The 19981-nt window shown below is 45.5% G+C and overlaps 1 protein-coding gene across 1 annotated transcript; it reads right to left on the bottom strand.

Moving 5' to 3' along the window:
• Nucleotides 1-662: 662 nt before the first annotated feature.
• INO80C (INO80 complex subunit C) lies at nt 663-18635 on the bottom strand. Its single transcript, XM_028524208.2, has 5 exons — nt 18429-18635; nt 7915-8025; nt 6947-7058; nt 5926-5993; nt 663-1061 (listed from the first exon to the last, which is right to left on the bottom strand). Exons 1-5 carry the CDS (start codon nt 18582-18584, stop codon nt 930-932), a joined length of 579 nt encoding a protein of 192 aa, XP_028380009.1. The 5' UTR covers nt 18585-18635; the 3' UTR covers nt 663-929.
• Between the last annotated feature and the right edge of the window lie 1346 nt (nt 18636-19981).

The following is a 19981-nucleotide window of genomic DNA, read 5'->3' as shown; positions in this document are numbered from 1 at the left end:
ATGTTTCCCTTTGAGGGCTTTCTTCATCTGGGAAAGAAAGTTGTTTGGGGTGAGAGCAGGTTCATAGAGCGGGTGGGGAATGGGGGGCTTGTTGTTTCTGGTCAAAAACTGCTGAACACTCAGTGCAGTGTGGGCAGGTGTGCTTGTAAATCACCCATCACGAAATGAGCAAACGCGCCGTCTTCAAAAAAAAAAAGCCACTGAAGCCAAACGCAGCCTCTCACAACAATGCCAGCTGGCACACTGGTACAGATGGGTTCCTAGAACACTCACCTCGTGAGGGAAGACTGTACTAACTACAAGGGGCCCTCTCCCCAGAAGATAATTCTGGTTTGGGTTTTTGTTTGTTTTTATTTTGAGCCCCCCCTTGTATGTCCCTCTTGGTTGTGCTGGCCGGAAGCGAGGCTGAGTCGGAGGCTGAGGCACAGGGCGAGCACTGGCCCAGCGTGACAGGGAGAGTTACTCAGCCCATTCTTTTCCGGTTCTAATTTTGGACCTCCTCCAAATAATTCTGATCAAAGAGAAAGACCAATGTGCTCTAAAGAGGGAGCCACTGGGATCAGGAATAATCCAGTTCTGTTGTCAAGATTCATTATAGAGTCTTTAAATGTGTTATAAGAGAGTTTAGAACTATGAGGCAAAAATTTGGGGATGCACTTGGGTTAAATTAAAAGCACAATTTCATATTTTCTTGTAAAATGACTTTACTTGAAGCAACAAATGAAATATAATTTAACTCAATAGGAAATATCACACTTGGAGGAAAAACATAGAAAAAAGCCCTTAAATGAAAGCCAAACATTCTTTCCAAGGCGCAGCACTGACATTTCCAGACTGACAGCAGAATGAGTATGTTTCCATGAAACAAAATTATGAGTCCAAAGTCTGCCTTTGAAATCGCTTCCCCCTTCATCTCCTCTTCTCACGCCTCAGGGAACGATGCTCGTGGCCTTTCTCAGGGCCAGGTAGCCGGTGACAACGTCAGACGGCAGCCTCCGAATGTAGGAAAACTCTTCGATGCTGCTGAACCGTAACTTGCTCTGGGGATCAGTGTAGTTGGCCTGGGTGGGAAACAGGCACAGAGGAGGGCAGAGCTGGTGGTGGTGGTAGTGAATATTTTAAGTTCAAGCTTAATTTTTTTTCTGTTTTACTAAAAGTGAAATATAGCTTCATCATGTCTTACTCTGTCACCAAGAGCACTGAATTGCTCACTTGGGTGAAGAGGCGTTAATCCTCCCAGACTAGAGCAATACTTCAGGGGGAGGAAAAGGAATAACCACATCAGACACTAGGACTCTCTTGGTTTGTGCCTTCAGGGCTACAAGCAACAGGTCCAACACTGAATTCATGGTGATCACCCCTGCCTTCAAACTCCCACCCGCTTCAAACAAATGCCCCAGATCTGTCCCCAAAGCAGGGCGCAGCACCCCCGTGCGTGATGGCACACCCGCCCTTCTCTGCTGCCCCCCACCTACTCCCAGTGCGCTCCTCTCCCACTCTTCCCCCGCTCCCTGAGCCGCTTCCACGGCCCCCTGGGCTCCATGCAGTGCTGGATCAGCCACCCACACCCACTCCTCCGCTGGAAGGGACAGCATCCTACTGCTGCAGCCAGAGTCATCTTTGCAACTCGCAATTCTGGTCATGTCCTGCTTCATGAAACCTCTCAATGGCTCTTTTCTGTTCTCAGGACAAAGGCCCGAGTCCTCAGCATGGCTCCTCAGTCCCCGCCAGCTCTTCCTCAGCCACATGTCCTTGTTCGTTCGTTCCAACTTCCACGGCTCTAAGTCCCTCCCTCCTGTCATGCCCCATTTGCCCTTTCCTTGGAAGGGGCCCCCACCCTGGCCCGCTGTGCTCAGTAATCACTGTTCATCCTACAAGACTCTGCCTCAAAGGCTGATCATCAGGGAAGCCTGATCTGCCCCCCAACAGGACCAGGATGTCAGTACCCCACTTTCACCTCACCACATGTGTCTCCTGTGGCACACTTCTCTCTGTTGCTTTTAAGTTTACTATCTCCATGACTCTTTGACTACGATCTAGGTTCTGAGGCTCCCTGAGGCAGGAACCCTGCGATGTGCTTACTACTGAATTCCAGCTCCTAGTGCAACACAGCACACAGTAGTCCTTCAGTATGTACAGCAAATGATAAATGAATGAACCAACAAATGGATGGTTAGACCATCAGAGAAAAGAGAACTCGTTTCTCCCTGACATACCAAAATTCTCTTTTGCTCTGTTTTTCCCACGTGCAGAGTGGAGGACCTAACTCACTCACTGTGCACCTCAAGGCACACACACAGCTTCTACAGATTTTGAAACGAAGAGATGAGGGTGAGTCATTTGGAGATTCTTTAAAAAAGTTATAAGAGATGCCATTAAAGTCTAGACAGATAACATCCAATTACTCAAGTGCGGACTGTTTGCTTCGGCGGTGCCCGTCTCTGCGGACCCGGCCGCAGCCATGCTGTGACCTAATCCGGGAGGGGCTGAAGGCGCTGCGGGCTGAAGGGAACTGAGTCATAGGTTTCTCATAAGCTAAAACGTCTTCAGTTCTGCCACTGGGGACCTCCTTAGGTATTTAACGGCTTCCAGTCAGGAAAATGAGATTATTTCTAAAAAGTTAAGATTAATTAAAGCTCTATAAGAAATAAAACTTTGATCCTGTGGTTTGATCTAGATATTGCCTTTCTGTAACCTATGACAGTAATATGAGGAAGGCTTAAATAGGAAAACAGCAGAGGTGCCTCCTGAGGCTTCTGGCCATGAGGCAGGCAGATGAGCTCACTGTCAGGGGAGGCTGCCCCGCAGTTCCGAGCAAGGGCGCAGGCATGCGCATCTGGCTTTGATCATCCGGCCTCCCTCTGTGAACCAGCCTGGCCTGGCTCCATCCCTGTGGCTGCCTCACTTCTGCCACCAAACTGAGCTGAGCCAGCCCGCCCAAGTTCAGACCTCGCTGCCGAGAAGGCTGCTGAATAAGTAATGCGGAAGATATAGATACTGTGGCACTAACAAAGAGGTCACCAAGAAGAGCTTGCACAGGTCAGACCTGACCCAGTATTCCGAACAGAGGGAGGATGCAAGTGACACTGCAGGGCTGAACCAGCGAAGAACTGCACTTCTACAGTCGGCCCCTCCTCCAGATTCCATCCCTGGAGCCCCAAGGCCACCCCACAGAGAGCAGGCAGCAACAGCTCTCAGGCCCTCCTCGTGGAGGGTGCGAGGCAGCTCCCTGTCTCTCCCGGAGCCACAGTACCTGCCCTGGCTTTGACACAAGGGTAACCACAGACATGGCCCTCGTGCCTCCCTGCCGCACCCACACACAGGACAAACAGTCCATCACTTGGCTGGCTGGGAAAAGGTGGGTCACTGTGAACATGAGCTGGGCTTTACTTTTTAATTATGCAGCTTTAATTTATACATGTAACAGATGAACATATTTTCCTCTAAAAAAGAAAAGAAAAAGAAAACATTATGAGTATGGCTAAAGTCCCTTTCTATCGTCATCTACTGTCCAGCATCCTTTGCTTTCCCCCGAGGAAACCACTACTAGGTGGGCATGGGCACCCTCCCAGGCCTTGTGTGTATCCTTTCACACACATATAAACACACCAGAGAAGTTAACCTATATTTTTTCATAAGTACATGCTGATTTTTACTTAGGTGGTGCCATGCTGCCTGCACTCCTTCACACACTTTCAGTAAACAACATATCTTGGAAGTTAATCCAGGTTACTATGTATACATCGAGCTCACAGAATAGTATGAAAACACCTGCTGCCCCGGAGACTGGCCTTTATGTTGTCCCCAGTATTTTGCTAATGCGTTTTCTCATAAGCATTTCTGCACGAAGCTCCTTGAGCGCACTGTTCCCCAGGGAGCTGTCTGAAAGGCAAATGCTGGCTCAAAACAGCAACATACAAGGGAATCCATTTCTCTGTGTTGGTGACAATGCATATAATCAAACGTCTTCATTCTTCCCCACCTGATGAGTCTTTTCCCTAATTATCAGTGACCCTGAACATCTACTTATTGATCATGTGTACCTCCTCCTTGTAATTGTCTATTTATATCCTTTCAGCCAATTCTTCTATGGGTTTATCTTTAAATGATTTGGAGTTCTTTGTATATTCAGAATTTCTCAAATCTTGCATGCAGTGGGACAACAAGTTTTAGGTTTTATATAATATGACAAGTCCTTTGCCAATGGCATAAAGGGGCCTGCAACAATGCTTCTTGTGATGCTTCTCCTGCCACCTATTGTGTGAAAGCCACTGCACCAGCAGGTGAGCTGCCTGACAACGGTGAGGATAAAGCCACATCCTAAGCAACCACCCTCCAAGTCTGGTCATAAAACATGGCTTCTACCAGCTTGGCAGAAAATGGTACAGGGAGAAATTTCCACTTGAAGCCAAAACAGAATAGCTGGTGCCAAGCCAGCCCTTCTGCCACAAACAACTATTAAAAAGGGTCAAATGTATGAGGCAACTATTTGCAGGCGGTAGACATGAGACAGCAGGAGGCTACACCATTTCTCTCACGGTGAATCCCTTCAGGGGACCCTTAGGAGGAAATACATGCCGTGAATGGATGCATAAAGGACCCACCACACACGCACACACGTGCACATGCACACGCTTATACATGTGCCGTTTTATAGCGCTTCTTCTCTATCATTTTTTAGGGTCATTGTATTTAAGGATCTATGTTTAAAAGTTTGTAGTACACTGAGGAGTGTGTGGCTCTCTGGAGGAAAAGCTAAAATATGTGACTAATTCAGAGTATAACTAACATCATTTTCAAAATTACACTAAAAACTCAAATCCTTCCCCATGTAAAATGTGTATCAATTAGTCAGCTTGTTACAGATGTTGGAGTCATACACTTTCATAAAAATGTAAAGTATTTAAATGATGTGGATGAATTTCTAAAAGTGAAGTGACTCATTTCTACGGTCACGAAAAAAAAAAAAGTGCCTCTTCCAAACTGAACAGTGATGCAAAGGGTGAAGAGGTGAGTTGAAAGCTCCACCTTTCATCTACACTCTGAAATTCAGAAAATAAGGAAATGAGGCCCCCTGAGGTCCCTGAGGTTCGGCGACTTTCCCGAGTCCCACTCATCCAACTGCACTGCTGGTTTCCAAGCTGGGTTCCCCAGAAGCACTGTAGAGGTCACTGCGGTAGGGGCAGTGGGGAGAAGGACAGAGGACCAGGCCCACACAGGACCACAGTGGGTGGGTGGGCTCCAAGGGATTCTGTAAAAGGCTTCATTCATTTAAAAATGTTGGAAAACCACTATGTTTACTATAGTGCCTCTTTAGAGAGGTTTAAGTACTTTTTTTTTTTTACTTTTTAAAGACTTTTTAAATTTTATTTTTAGATAGAGGGGAAGGGAGAAAGAGGGAGAGAAACACCAATGTGTGGTCGCCTCTCACACTTCCACTACTGGGGACCTGGCCTGCAACCCAGGCATGCGCCCTGACTGGGAATCAAACAGGTGATCCTTTGGTTCTCAGGCTGGCACTCAATCCACCGAGCCACACCAGCCAAGGAAAGTTTAAGTATTTTTTAAAGAGTACAATCATCTCTAAAATGCAGAAGTTTGTTAAAACTGGAGCAGTAAAAAAATATTTTTTTCATGTAGCTAACATGATATATATGAAACATTTTTCATATAAGCACAGGAAGGGGAAGTGAAACGTGGGTCTCCTCCCACGTTTCTGGAGCAATGCTCTCTCCAGGCTGCCCAGGGCGCAGCCGCTCTAAAATAAATATGGGACACTTCAGCACAACCCATGACCTCTGCAAAGGACACGGGCTCTAGGCAGGGCAGGTGGCGGTCAATACTCTACACTGTCTAAGTAGACAATACTGTGAAATCTTCCTCCCCATTCCATGTGAAAAGACACAGAGATGTAATTATACTTACAAGAAGACCTGAAACATCAGAATACTTCTTAGCTGGTTTGAAGGATGGAGGAGCATCAATACTAAAGTCTGAAAAAAAAAAAAGAAGATAACTAAACTGGCTTTAAAACATTCGGATGCCTTCCCTTTTTATCTAAAATACTGTTTGAACAATAAAAATATATAAAAATATAAAAAACACTGTTTGATAATATTTCTGAAATTTTTGCTCTGTGATGAAGTGCTCACAGAACTCCCTGGGGGAAATAACGCAGTATGCCACGGGCTGAGGGCAGACTCTGACTGCCTTTGCCCTGTCCCCACGGACCCTCAACTCCAGCAGAACCACCAGAAAGCTCGTCTGCCCACAGGCTGTTTTCGCCGTCTTGGGCTACGTGGGCTGATGTGACGAGACGCCAAACAACCCACTGCTTGGATCTCAGCATCCGCATACTGGATGTCCACACCCTGACAATTGCCTAGCTCACTTGTCATCCATCTGAGTCACCTCCATGAACGATGTGCAGAGGGGCAAGGGCTGAAGGACACTTACCTGTACTTTCCAATGAAGCTCAACAGAACACATAACAGTGCTTTAGAGAGATTTGGAAACACTGCAGCCTAAAGCGTTTACTCCGAAAAACACCGGCTCAGAGAGCAAAACAGAGGTGGCCTCTGAGCTGGTTGTTAGAAAACCTCCTAAATCCGGGGCAACGTCATGCTTGGAAACAAGGTTTAAGAGCAGACTTCTGAATAAGAAGTATGTCAATCAGAAACACCAATGTTGTTATATCAGGACTTATTTCTCCAGATTGACATTAACAGTGACACTAAAAAACACACATCCATGACAACACAAACAGATTCAATACAGATACAGGTTTGAGAAAATACACATATAATCTCCCTGTATTGATGCCACTATAAGGTTCCTAAACTAAAAATTATATCCTACTTTAATGTAAACATAATAGTCTAGGTTTGGTATAAGAAAGTCCCCAGTCTGAACATTATAAACCCACAGAAGACACTCAACAGCTCACAGTTAGGATCGTTCAGTTGCCACGGCAATGCCCTTTCAGAAGCAAGAATTTGTTTCAGGTTCTTCCAGGTTCTATTCTTCTTGCCAGCCACTGCACCACCATGGCCAGAGTGCTCGAATTGGAAGCATGGATAGGAAGAAACAGAATCAATGGAAAGTACCATTTCAGAATCTGACATTTGTACTTGTTCATAACTGTAACATATCTTTCATCCTATTAGCAATCATTTGTACCCCTAAGCCTTTAAACAAAAGTGATACTGCACACTTTAATTTTACTTATTAAAAAAGCAATGCTTTTGGGTTGTCAAAATCTATGAGTTAGTTGGTGATGGAGTAGAAATAAAAGGTGGTGTTTTTTTTTACATGCCCACAGAAAATCACATGCTTTATTGGGTCTAACTTTATAGAATTCACTCATGAATTTCCTATTCTTTAAAATAAATTTACTACAAAGTTAGGTTTAAACTCATTTAGACCACATCTCTAAGCTCTCTTCTGAGAGCAAGTCTCTGCCTTGCAAATTACTGGTGACCCTAGAAAACCCAAGTATGCTTCAATCATGGCATGGCAAGCCTCCTGGAATTTTTTTTTTCTTTTTGTCCTACAAGGATGACAAAATAAAATGGAAAAGAATAGCAAAATCTGTTGCAGACACTGGCAATACGGTATTTTCAAAACCAATCAATGAAAAAATAAATTTTTAATGGTGTAATTGATCATGTCCCTCAAGGACGAAAGGACAGTAGCCTGTTTCTACTTTACAGTGCAACAGCTTACATTTTACTTAAAGGAAGGGCTCTTGTCCTGTCCCCCGCCTCCCCCCACAAAGCCCACGACAGAGAACGTGGCAACTGCACTGATGGATGAAAAAGGGCACCAGTGTCACCTGGGCTGCAGGCCCGGCATGATCAGAAGCCAAGGTTTGGTTGTTTGTTTTTTAATTAATCAAATACCTTAGATGCTTACCACAAAGTTGGGATCCTTAAATGGCAAAGGTTTGGAAGTTTTTTCCATAGGTCCTGTGCTAAAATCAGAGGGCGCCATTTTATTCTCACCCATGGCCTCCACGTTGACACCCTGAAAAGACAGTAGTAATGATAGGAGGTCAGTATCTTTTAGCTGAGTTCCCTCACTCAGCTCTCAACAAGACATAAGCTGGAACCACAGGACAGGTGAGGGAAGACAGCGCGCCAGAACGCGGCAGGCAGCCTGCACTGGAGGAAGGCATGTGAGCCTGGCCGCAGCACGGGCTGTGCAGAAGCCCTGGGAGAGACGACCAGGACCCCAGCTGCCATGCTTTCCAGCCCCATATGTGCCGAGCACAGGGACGGGTGCCCTGCCCAAGCTGGCCCATTGAACTCTGATGACCACTACAAAGCAGTGCCATTATCCCCCATACACAGAAGAAACTGAGTATCTCCATGACACCACTCAGCCCCCACAGCTGCTGATCTTGTCAAACCATGTCTCGAAACATTAAGACAAAAAAGGTGCAGTCCCTTTAAGGGTCTCATCAGCCAGATCCCAGGCTAGAGCTGGTATGCTTAAGGCACAACAGGACGTGGACATTTTGAGGGAGGGGGACAGGGGGAGAGGAGGCTAGACAGTCAGCTGGCTGCACCAGAAGGCCCTAACACACAAGCTGATGTGCTTTAAAACAAACAACCATTTAAGCTAAGATTCACAAAGAAAAAGCAACACAAAGTAAGAAATCACTTCTGATTTGTAATGTAATTTCCAATCTTCCCAGACTGCAATAAACTTTTTTGATACATAATTTACATAGAGCAAAGTCCACAGATCTTAAACATAGGTTTCATAAGTTTTGCCAACTGTTCACACTGGTGTGACCCATGACCTCACGGAGCTATAGAACATTTCATCATCCCAGAAAGTTCCCTCACGTCCCTTCCTAGTCAATGCCTTCCACCCTTGGGAGCAACCACTGATCTAATTCCTACCACGTGGCTTTTGCCTGTTCTAGAACTTTATGAAAGGAGTCTGATGGCATGTACTGTTCTTTGGGCTCAGCACGATGTCTCTGAGATCTCTCCATGCTTCTGCATGGACCAGCAGCGTGCTTCACTGAATCTGCACACTACTCGGCCGAGCAGTATTCCCCCGTGTGGATGAGCCACAAGTTGTTGACCCAGAGTCCTGTTGATAACATTCGGTCATTTTCAGCCTGCAGCCATTATAAACAAAGCTGCTGTGAGACATCTGCATAAGCCTCTGTGTGGGCACGTGTTTTCACTTCTCCTGGTTAAATACCTAGGAGTGGAATGGTTGGGTTATAAGATAAGTATATGTATTTCACTTTATAAGGTACTGCCAGATCATTTTCCAAAATGGTTGCTCGCTTACATTCCCAGCAGCAAAGTACAAGAGTTCTAGTTGTAGGAATACATACTTCACCACCCCCTCCACCCCCACCCACCTCCCTGCAGCACCATCCACGTGGGAGGAAGGGGAGTCGGGAGACAAGGACCATCCACTCTGCTGCTATGGTTCTCTAACAGTGTCTTCTCCCACACTGGCCCACACTCCTCTCCAGTGTCTCTCCCCGTGGGGCTGAGCTCCAGGCACGGAGTTTGGGCCTGTGCTCCTTCTCTGTTCACACCACCTCTTCTGTCTGGACTGCCCCTCACCTCATCCTACCCCATTCACGGTCCTTCTTAACTTTTCTCCCTCCAGGGCCTAGCTCAAATGTCACCAAACTAAGAGGCCTCCAATTTCTTGTCTTTTGCCTACCACCTGTAGCCACAGATGATGTCTCTCTCTCCTCTCCCATTCCTCCCTCCCTGACCTCTCCCCATCCCCTCTTTCCACAGTTCTCTGACCTCATCTGGTCCCTTCCTCAGCTGTACGCTTCAGAGGAGTGACTCTGCAGTGCACCCCTTGCCCACTCCATTCTCTACCACAGTCAGCGGCGTACCTTAAAGGCAAGCTTGATGTTCCTCCCCTACTGACAACGGCTCAGTGGTTCCCACCGCCCCAGGGACTGGGGACAAATTCCCGCCTCCTCTCCGGCCTTGCCTCTTGCTCCCTGTCCTTCCTGTATTTTGTATTTTCTGGTACAAAATCCACTGTCATTTTCTATACAGCATAAATAGTTTCCAATTTTTCTGTTTATTTATGCTTCACCAAAATGATTTTCTTAAGGATTAGTCAGATTTAATTATACTGCAAAGATTAGATTTAGCATTTTGTACATAACTTACTTTTATTGCACTTAGGATTTTCCCCTCACACTCAGGGCATTTCTGCCAGGTACATGTGTCCTGGGAAACACAACTTAGTAAGGAAGGTTTAATTTTCTCATTAACCAACGTTATCTGTGTAGCCAGTTGGCAATGTTATTAAGTTAGATATACGATTGGTAGTCTATATGTATGTCTTAGTGAATGAAAACACAGCAGCTTTTGAAACAGGCGGGGAACAACGGAGCAGAAGCAGGGGCAAAGGAGAGAGAGGAACAGACGAGGGAAAGGGTCGAGTCCGAGTCGGAATGCACAGAGGCATCGACACACTGGGCTTCACTCTGTGGCTCGCTCTTCTGTCCCCTGCATCTCCCCCGGTGCGTGGCACAGAGTAAATATCAAACCATCACTGACTGGATGAGTGACCAGAGTTAAGGAGCACAACAGCATCGGTATTGGAGACATGTATGCTCAGGAGTTCATCGTAAGGAATCGTCTCTGGGTGGGATGCAGTGGCCGAGCACAAAGAGACACAGAAGGGTACTTCAGAAACAACCGCACTGGGTAACCTATGGGGCTCAGGGAAGAAAGGACAGGAAGATGGGAAGGGAAGAGGGGGGAGTAAACTTCTCTGAGTATAGCTTTTTGTAGAGTGTTGGCCTTTTGAGTCACATTCGAGTTTCATATACTAAAAAACAATAATAATAAAATGAACAAGGGTGGGGCAGCAGATAGAGAAAACAGAATACAAACAAAACCAAATTAACCTAACTGTATATGGAATGAATAACAACCGCACTGACAGGGGGAAAGGGAGAAAGAGCTTTCATGACTTTGAACACAGTATTCTAACAACATAACTGAAGGCGCAGGCAGAAAGAACCATAAATGATTGCCAGGTTTGTTTCTCACAAGAGTATGCTACTTCACGTGCATTCTAAGATGATGCAAACAAGGAATGAGGGACGGCCAGTGGACTGCACTAGTGGATTAAAATCGGAGGTTATATGAACTCACGATTTTTGACTTAGATCATAGAGGGCTGGAAACAATGAACAATATTGTTCATATTGTTCATATCCTGGTTTCTCAATATTATTTTTCAAGAACTAGTGATCCTTGAAGAAATGGCTGACTCCAGGGCTGGCTCAGGGAAGTACAAAATGAGCCTTGAGGTGCCAGAATGTAAGAAAGCTATTACACCAGTGTTCCAGGGCTACCGTAACAAAACATCGCAGAATAAGTGGTCTGAATGACAGAAATGTATCTTCTCGCAGTTCTGGAGACTGGAAGTCCAAGATCAAGGTGCCAGCAGGGTTGATTTCTCCTAAGGCCTCTCCCCTTAACCTGTAGATGACCATCCTCTCACTGTCCTACATGACTTTTCGTCAGCACATGGGCCTTCCTGCTGTCTCTCCCTCTTCTTTTAAGGATATTGGTCATACTGGATCAGGGAACCAACCCTTATGACTTAATTGAGCCTTAATTACCCCTTTATGGTCCCATCTTTAACACAGTAACATCCTGAGGTGTACTGAGGGTCAGGACTACCACACAGGAATCTTGGGAGACAAAATTCAGTGCATGACAGCACTCAAAACATGGGGGAGGTACAGTAAAGGACACAGGAGCCAGTCTGAAGAGTGGCCACTAGCCAAATCGAGACAATTTGAGCAACAAATTAAATAATGATAATCCAGAATTTATAAAGAACTCTTATGACTCAATGAAAAAAAAACAAATGATTCCATTTTAAAAAGGGCAAAGATTTCAATAAACCCTTCTTCAAAGAAGATACACAAATGACTAATAAGCACTTAAAAAGATGCTCAACATCCTTTGAGCAAAATATAATTAGGAAAATGTAAATCAAAACCACAAGAGTCCTGGCCGGTGAGGCTCAGTTGATCAGAGTGTCACTGCATAAACGGAAAGGCTGCAGGTTCAATCTCCAGTCAGGACAAATGCCTAGGTTGCAGGTTCGGTCCCTGGTCAAGGTGCACACAGGAGGCAACCAGTCAATGTTTCTATCTCACATCAATGTCTCTCTCTCCCCCCCATCTCCCCTCCCCCATTCTTGCTCTCTAAAAGCAATGAAAAAAGGTCCTTGGGTGAGGATTAAAAAAAAAAAATTAAAACCGCGAGAGATATTATTTCACACCAACTATGTTGGTTACAATAAAAAACAATGACGTGTTAGAGAGGATGTGGAGAAATTAGAACCTTCATACATTGCTTGTGAAAATGTAAAACGGCACAGTCACTTTGAAAAACAATTTGGTTACCTGTTTTCAGAGGCTAACCTAATAGCGAATGAGCCAGGGACTCAGTAGAACCTGAGGAGGAAGCCATAACTGGCATTCAGGTCAAAAAGAGTGACAGTCAAGTCACCTGCTCTTTTGAAAGGTGGTAGTCCGGGGGAGAAGGAGGAAGCTTGGCCCACCAGCTGAAAAGCACATGAGGAGAGCAGGTCCCCCGCTGGTGTTATAGGGAGGCAAAGGGCCATTCTCCCAAGGGACCTCATAATGCATTAATAATGCACCATGAGACTACGCGGTGAGGGAAGGCTGATGATGGACATGGGCTGCCAGCAGGCTGTGCCTACAGGGTGGCCTCAATTAAGTGAGAGAGAGAAAAACAACTCTAAGAACTATGCGGTGAGCATCCCATCAGGGCAGAAAAACCATGACAACTAGGGACAACTCAGGAAAACAGGCGGAATGTAAAAGAGGCTTCCTGGGGCCAGATACACTTTAAGTTTCAACTTTATTGAGCTTTTCATAAAGAAAATGACTACTTATATAATGTTGTTTCTTTCTGGGAAAAAAATAAGCAAACGGAACCACTACAAAAGCAAAGAGGAGATAGTAAAGGGAATTGAAGAACCAGACCCAAGGCCTCCCATAGTGATTACAGAACCATCCACAGCACGCGCCCGGCTCACAGCGCTGCCGTCTTCAAGCAGCGGTGTTGGCTCTACCTCCGTCCCCAGAACTGCTGAAAGACGGCATTTTCCCCTCTCTGTTCAGGCCTCTTCCCTGAATCCTAGTTGTGGGGGGCTCCTCCCGCAGGCACCTGCCTCCCTGCCCAGCTGCCACAGATAAATCTACCAAGACCTGATCTGCTTGGGGAGGAAAGGTAGCCAATCTCTCCAAGGAGAAGGGCCAAGAGCCTGTTCCTCAATGGGCTTTTATTGGGTTTATTTGCATAGGAATACAGGGTGTATACTGAAGCTCATCAATCATTGTCAGGCAGTAATGATCAAACAATAGATAACATTCAAAGAACTATGAGAGCTCATTCTGAGTCAGGGTCAGATAGCTAAAGGGCCATAAAACTTTGGGGAAACAAACTCATTTCATGCTTGGACCCATATCATTTAAATTAAGGGTAGTAGCAAAGTAGGTTTCATAGGATTTTATGCATTCTTTCTTAGGCCTGATCGCCCAGGGAACCCGCCCTTTCCAGAACAGGGCTGCACCGCCCTCTGGCATTATTTCAGGCTTAAGTTAAGCAGGGGGAATAAGGCAGCCAAGAGATTAGGAGACTTCTTGCAGATAGAATGAGGACTCAGGCTATGACAAAGCTGAGGGGTGAGTGTCCATCACCCCCTTTTTTGTAGCCCCCAAGTCCTTCCCTGAAGGCCCCTTCTTGACCATGCCTGTCTTAGGTAGTCCCTCCCTTGAAGAATCTTACCCGTCATTGGCTAACCAGTCACCCGCCCAGGGCCAAGTGGAGTAAAATAAAAAGTAGACAGAGGTGGCACCCTTACAAGGAAGATAAGCTTTGTCTCAGTGGCTCATGGTCCCAAGGTCTTTTTACTCAGCCTTAGCCACGAGGGATTACAGCTTCTGAAACCAGGCAGGGCAGTTCCCAACACCTAGTGGGTAAGGTCAAAGGCACAGTGAAATCCTGGGAAGGAATACAAGGCATTCTTTTGACATAGGCTGTTCCCAGGCCAAGGGAGACCTAGGAGAACACCAACAGGCAAAAATGTCTCACTGAGAACCGGGCAGGTAGTGCTGTCCCAGAGGCCACTAAGAAAAGTAGGGACCGCAGCAAGTCCACATGGGTTAGAATGTCTGGGAGCTCCGCCAGGGGAGATGCACCAACGGACAGGTGCATCTGCTTTAGAACAAGTGGAAGGTGGTGGGAAAAGAGGGCTAGAAGTTAGCATCACCATTCCGAGTAGCACACCTGAGAAGAGTCAGAAAGGGAATGAGGGGGATGCACTCACGCATCGATTTTCAAAACCAACTCCCCTGCTCATTTGACCACTCCATCCTCTTCTCGTCCCTTGTCAGCTGAGAAGGGGCAGAGGAAGGAAACCATCCTGAGGTGAGCTGGCTGCATCATCCCAGGGCTGCATCCTGCCTCTGAAACAGTGAGGGCCTCTCTGAAAAGGTTCCAAAAGAAGATCCCAATGCGGGCCCAGAACCGGGTTTCCCTCTTTTCTTTCCCTCTTTGCCTCTGCCCTCATGCTACCACACCCTCATTCTTCCCTTCCCCTGGGCTTTCTTCCACTGAGCTGAGACCCCTGTGTCTGTTAGAGACGGGATGAGAGGGAGACCTTCAGTCAAAGGGAGGATCAAGTCTGTGAGGCGAGAATGCAATAAAATGAAATTTAATATGATGTAGTTTCCCATTACTAAACCACTATAACACTGAGAGACTTTACGAGATGAGCTGTCCTGCCCCGAGACATGAACACCCTAAGAAGAGGAAAGAAGTAACACCTAGCACTGAAGGAGCTGATGCAAGTCCTAGGGAAGAGAAAGCTGGCCTGCTGTCAGAGAAGGGTGCGAGCCTGCCCTGAACTGAGACAAGTCAGTGAGACCTCAGCTGCGCCTAACCGTGGAGCCCAAATAAATGGCTTCATCTCTCCAGATTGCATGACTACACAACTGACTCAGACTCAAGGATAACTTGGGCATTCTGTCTGTGGTTGCCACGAAAAGAAACAAATGTCCTTTGTCTCATCACTGAAAAAAAATAAAACGTCCACTTACACCTATCTAATAGCATTTTAGATTCAAATAGCTGACCCTAGTCTAAAACTATAAGGTTGGTATAGGATTACTTAAAACAGCAAAACTGTGAGATGAAACCTAAATATTTAATAACATCAATTAAATAAGAGCAGTCTATCAACACAAAGACAGGTTCATGAAATAATGCTAAGTGAAAAGCAGGATACACAATGTTACATGCCAAATACAGTGGTGAAAAGCTATGTTTATACATAGAAAACACAAATTATTATAGCTGCTGGGGAAGAAAATTGGGTGACTTTGTATGACTGTTTTAAAAATAGAAAAAAGCCCCAGCTGGTGTGGCTCACTTGGTTGGGCATTATCCCGAGAACTGAAAGGTTGCCAGCTGGATTCCTGGTCAGGGCACATGCCTGGGTTGCAGGTTCAGCCCCCTGGGTGCTTATGGAAAGCAAACAATCTGATGTTTCTCTCTCACATCGCTGTTTCTCGCCCTCTCTCCCACCCTTCCCTCTCTCTAAAATCAAAAATAAAAATAAAAGAGTTTTAAAAAATAAAAATAGAAAAAAAGGAACTTCGAAAATTTAACATTACCATGATTTTTCTTAAAAAGTCAGGGTAGAATTTCCTTTAATGAATAAAGAACAGTCCAGCATTCTCTGGTTGCCTCCAGTTACAGAGGAGTCCATCATCATCTGTACCCTACATTAACCTTCTAAAGCACAGCTGCCTCTCATCTTATTTAGATGCTTTGTTAACTGCTTAACCATCACAAATCAGTCTGTTACGTGACATTCAGTATGTAGGTCAATTAGATGTATCTGTAGATTTTATCAACTTGAATAGGCATTTGGAAAGTCTAGAATGCCCTGTGCTGATCTCACAAAATTCCCCCCAAAAGGATTTCCCTGCACACAGACTTGGTTATACCAGAGATCTAATTGTATCTTCTAATTGTATCTTCACTCTGTAGAGAGTGATGAATGATATCAAGAGAGGCAGCAAGAAAAAAGTATGTGGACTCTGGACCGTCTGCCTGGGTTCCGATTCTGACTCTGCCACTTGGTAGCTGTGCGACCTTTGGAAAGTTACTTAACCTGTCTATGCTCTAGTTTTTTACCTGTAGAAAAACAATTCACAGAGGGTTGTTCTGAGGATTAAATGAGGTGTACTTAGAAAGGGCTCGGAACAGTGCCTGGTATATAATAAATGCCCAGTAAGTATTAATTATTATCATTATTTATCATGATTTCTTTCACTTTAGCAGGGTACATCATGCACATACTGGGAGAAAGTACTTGCAATGCATGTATATGGCAAAGGACTCCCATCAAGAGTATATAAAGAACTGAATACTTTTAAAAGATTTTATTTAGAGGGGAAGAGAGGGAGAGAATGGGGAAGAGAAACATCGATGTGAAAGAGAAACATCAATAGGTTGCCTCCTGTATGCAACCTGACCAGGGACTGAACCCACCCAGGCATGTGCCTTGACTGGGTACTGAACCAGTGACCTTTTGCTTTGCAGGATGACACCCAACCAACTGAGCCACACTGCTCAGGATGAACACTTGAATATCAATAATTAAAAAACACTCCCCCTCTCTCTCTCATCTCCCTCCCTTCCCTCTCTAAAAATAAATCAATAAAATCTTAAAAAAAAAAAACAACAAAAAAACCCCACACAACCCAATTAGAAAAAATCAGGCACTTCATAAAATATACTGGAGTGGTCAATAAGCCAAAGAAAAGGCAGCTGATATTATTAGTAATCAGAGAAACAAAAAATAAAACAAAAATGAGATAGCAATCAGAATGGCTAAAATGAGAGGTGGACTATGCCAAGTGTTGTTGAGGATGTAAACCGACTGGAACTCTCATACTTTGCTGGCGAGAATGCACAACAGGGCAACCACTTTGGGAAATAGTGTTTAAAAATTTCTAACTGCGTTAAGTACAGGTCTACTTTATGGTCCGGCGATTCCACTTCTACCCATCTACCCAAGAGAAATGAAAGCCTGTTTCTCAAGGAATGTTCTGAGTTTAAAAACGGTCAGCAACTCAAGTGTCCATTAGTTGTGGTATATTTGGTACAGGATGTACCAGATATACTGCTACTGGTAGTAACATGAATGAATGACTCTCAAAAACATTCTTCCACAGAGAAACCCCAACAGACACAAATGAGTATGTTCTGTACGGTTCCATTTATATTCTGTTCAGAAACGCAATCTATGGTAAGAAATGTCAGAATAGAAAGACAGCAGTGCCTGAAAAGAGTCACCAGGTTAATTTCTGGGGCTCTTAATAATGCCATCTTGATCTGGGTGGTGACCAAATGTAAAAAGCCATTGATCTGTACTCGTTTGTGAAATGTACTGTATGAAAAATCATACCTTAATAAAGCATCTTAAAAAGGGGGAGCAGTGTTAATTACCAATGGGAGAAACAGGCAGTTAGTTAACATCTCTAGAGCATCATTCCAGGTGAACGCCACACCATGTGCTGGCTGGAAGGGACAAAGTAACACGCTCCGTCTCTGCTCTTTTATTGCTTTAAATAAATGCAGAAGCCAAGACTAACACTCAGCCAACCAAGCCACTCCTCTGCTGAAAGCCCTTCGTGGGCATTTCGTCCACAGGCACTGTGCTCGGCGCTTTCTGACCATGAGCTCATTGAATCCTCGAAACAACAACCCCGCAGGTAACTCCAAACACGCTTTGGGACAGGAAAGCGTGGATCCGGAGGAAAACGGAGGATCAAAGAGGCGCTTTTCGGAGAATGAGGGAATCCACCTGCATCAATACATCTTAGTGTTCCTCCATGTAGGTCTTTGGGGCGCTCTGCACCTCACAGACACTCGGTGAATGTCTGTCGAATGGACGAAGGTGAGACTTTACAACGTCTGATCGACTGAAGCTCCCAGAAAGGAAAGTCCTGAGCCTCGCTCTAAACGCCACCTTGAAGGAAGGGGTCGGACCTTACACTAATACAGCAACAACCTCCCCACCTCCCCTCAAAGGCAGTGAAAGGTGACAGGTTCTTTATCGAACTCCCACGTGTCCGAACTAAGGGAAAAAATGTTTCATCTGCACCAGAGACTAACCCATAAAAAAAGTAAAGCCACAAAGACTGGCGCGTGCGCCCTGACTCACTCTGCCCAGCGAATGCGCCTTCACTCCGTTCAGCACGCATCCACACTGCGCTCTCGCCCCGCCCCCCCCACCCCGTCCCCGCCCCGCCCCGTCCGGTCAACGCGCACGCGCAGGGGAGCCAAACTACGGGGTACCTGTGCAAAGCCAGAGGCGGAGCCTTTTTTCTTCTTACTGGCACCATATCCCCCAGTGCTGCTGCCATTGTGGGAAGGACTGGCTGGCCTCTTCTTACTGTTTCGGGCTACCCCCGGGCTAGCAGTGGTGGCCACAATTGGAATTTGAGCCGCCATTCCTAGCCAGAGCCTCCCTCCTCTCCCGACCCCCCACTGCTATCCCTGGGACTTCCGGTTCGCGGTTACTTCCGTCTTAATGCTTGAAAACCCGGTCAGGACTCGCAAAGCCTTTGCTGACTTCTCTCGGCTGAATCTAAAAGACGGAGCTCGGTGCAGCCGGTTCCGTACGGGCAGAGAGGTGCCCGCGGGGCTGCGTGCGTCCAGTAACTCTTGTACTCCCAACGTGGGCACGTGCTTGGAATAAGACATTTACTTTTTTTTTAATACCGAGTGTTAGAAAATAACCATGTTGTCTTTTCTCACGTTGTTAGAAGATGAATCACTTTTGATCCGTAAGAGTAAAGGTAGGGTCATTCTCAGTGGATTAGACAACTGCTAGCTTTGCCTGTGGTCACTGCTTTCTCACAGGGAAGCTTGTATGTCAGTAGAACCCAAATGGACTTGGAAGTTGGAGTGGTTCTTGACCTTTTAGGGGTCACAGACCTGTTTGATTATTTAAGCTTCCTTTCCCACCCCCACCAAATGAATGCAGGTATAGACAAAATATTACAAATATCTTCGGGGAATTTACGAACTTCGGTGGAACACACCCTCCCCCTTGTTATTTGCCACATACTACTCTTGTTTCTTAAGAACCTTTATGACAAACTGCGTGGTTTATAATTGGTTGGCCAATGTCTTTGGCTTCTTCTAGAATATAAGCTCTATGAGGGAGCAACATGAGTAAACTCTAAGCCAGTTATGTGTTATTTATCTTTCCCAGGTCACAGTACCTTGCAAGTCATTGGTACATTGTGAACGTTTCTAATGAAACAATAAACAAACAAACCCCTTGCAGTAATTAGTTGAAGCTACTATGTTCTAATACAGGAAAATAGCATTATATGAATCTGGATATTTGAAAGAAGTAGGCTACAGAATAACTTAGAGGTAAGGGAGAGATTAGTGAGGGAAACTAGCAATAATGTTACTGACATATTTTCTCCTTTGTAGAAAAGAATAACCTATCAACCTATCAAGTGTTAAAATGGTCTCTACTGTGCCCAGTCTCCACCCCCATCCTTACCTAAATTTTGGCTTTCTTATTTCTTATCCCAGAGGCTGCACCAACCAACCAGTCACCTAAGTCAGAATCTAGGTGTTGACCCTGGCTTCCTGGGCCCACTCTTTCTAGTAACTGACGATTCTCCCATTCCAGTCAGCCACCTTCTCAGCTCACTCCGCTCCTTCACCACTCCTCCCCTGGGGAATCCATCTCCTCTCTGGATCCTTGCAAGAGCCTCCTGATGGAAGTCTGGAAGCCCATCTTTTCCTAATCCTCTGGACCCCAGGCCAGTTACACTGTCTGCCAAAACGGGCTATCTAAATCACAAATCTAATCACACCACTTAGAT

The sequence above is a fragment of the Phyllostomus discolor genome, chromosome 9 (genome assembly GCF_004126475.2).
Source record: "Phyllostomus discolor isolate MPI-MPIP mPhyDis1 chromosome 9, mPhyDis1.pri.v3, whole genome shotgun sequence".
Lineage (NCBI taxonomy): Eukaryota > Metazoa > Chordata > Mammalia > Chiroptera > Phyllostomidae > Phyllostomus > Phyllostomus discolor.
The sequence above is the reverse complement of the archived record's forward strand: the minus strand, read 5'-3'. Positions and strand labels throughout refer to the sequence as shown.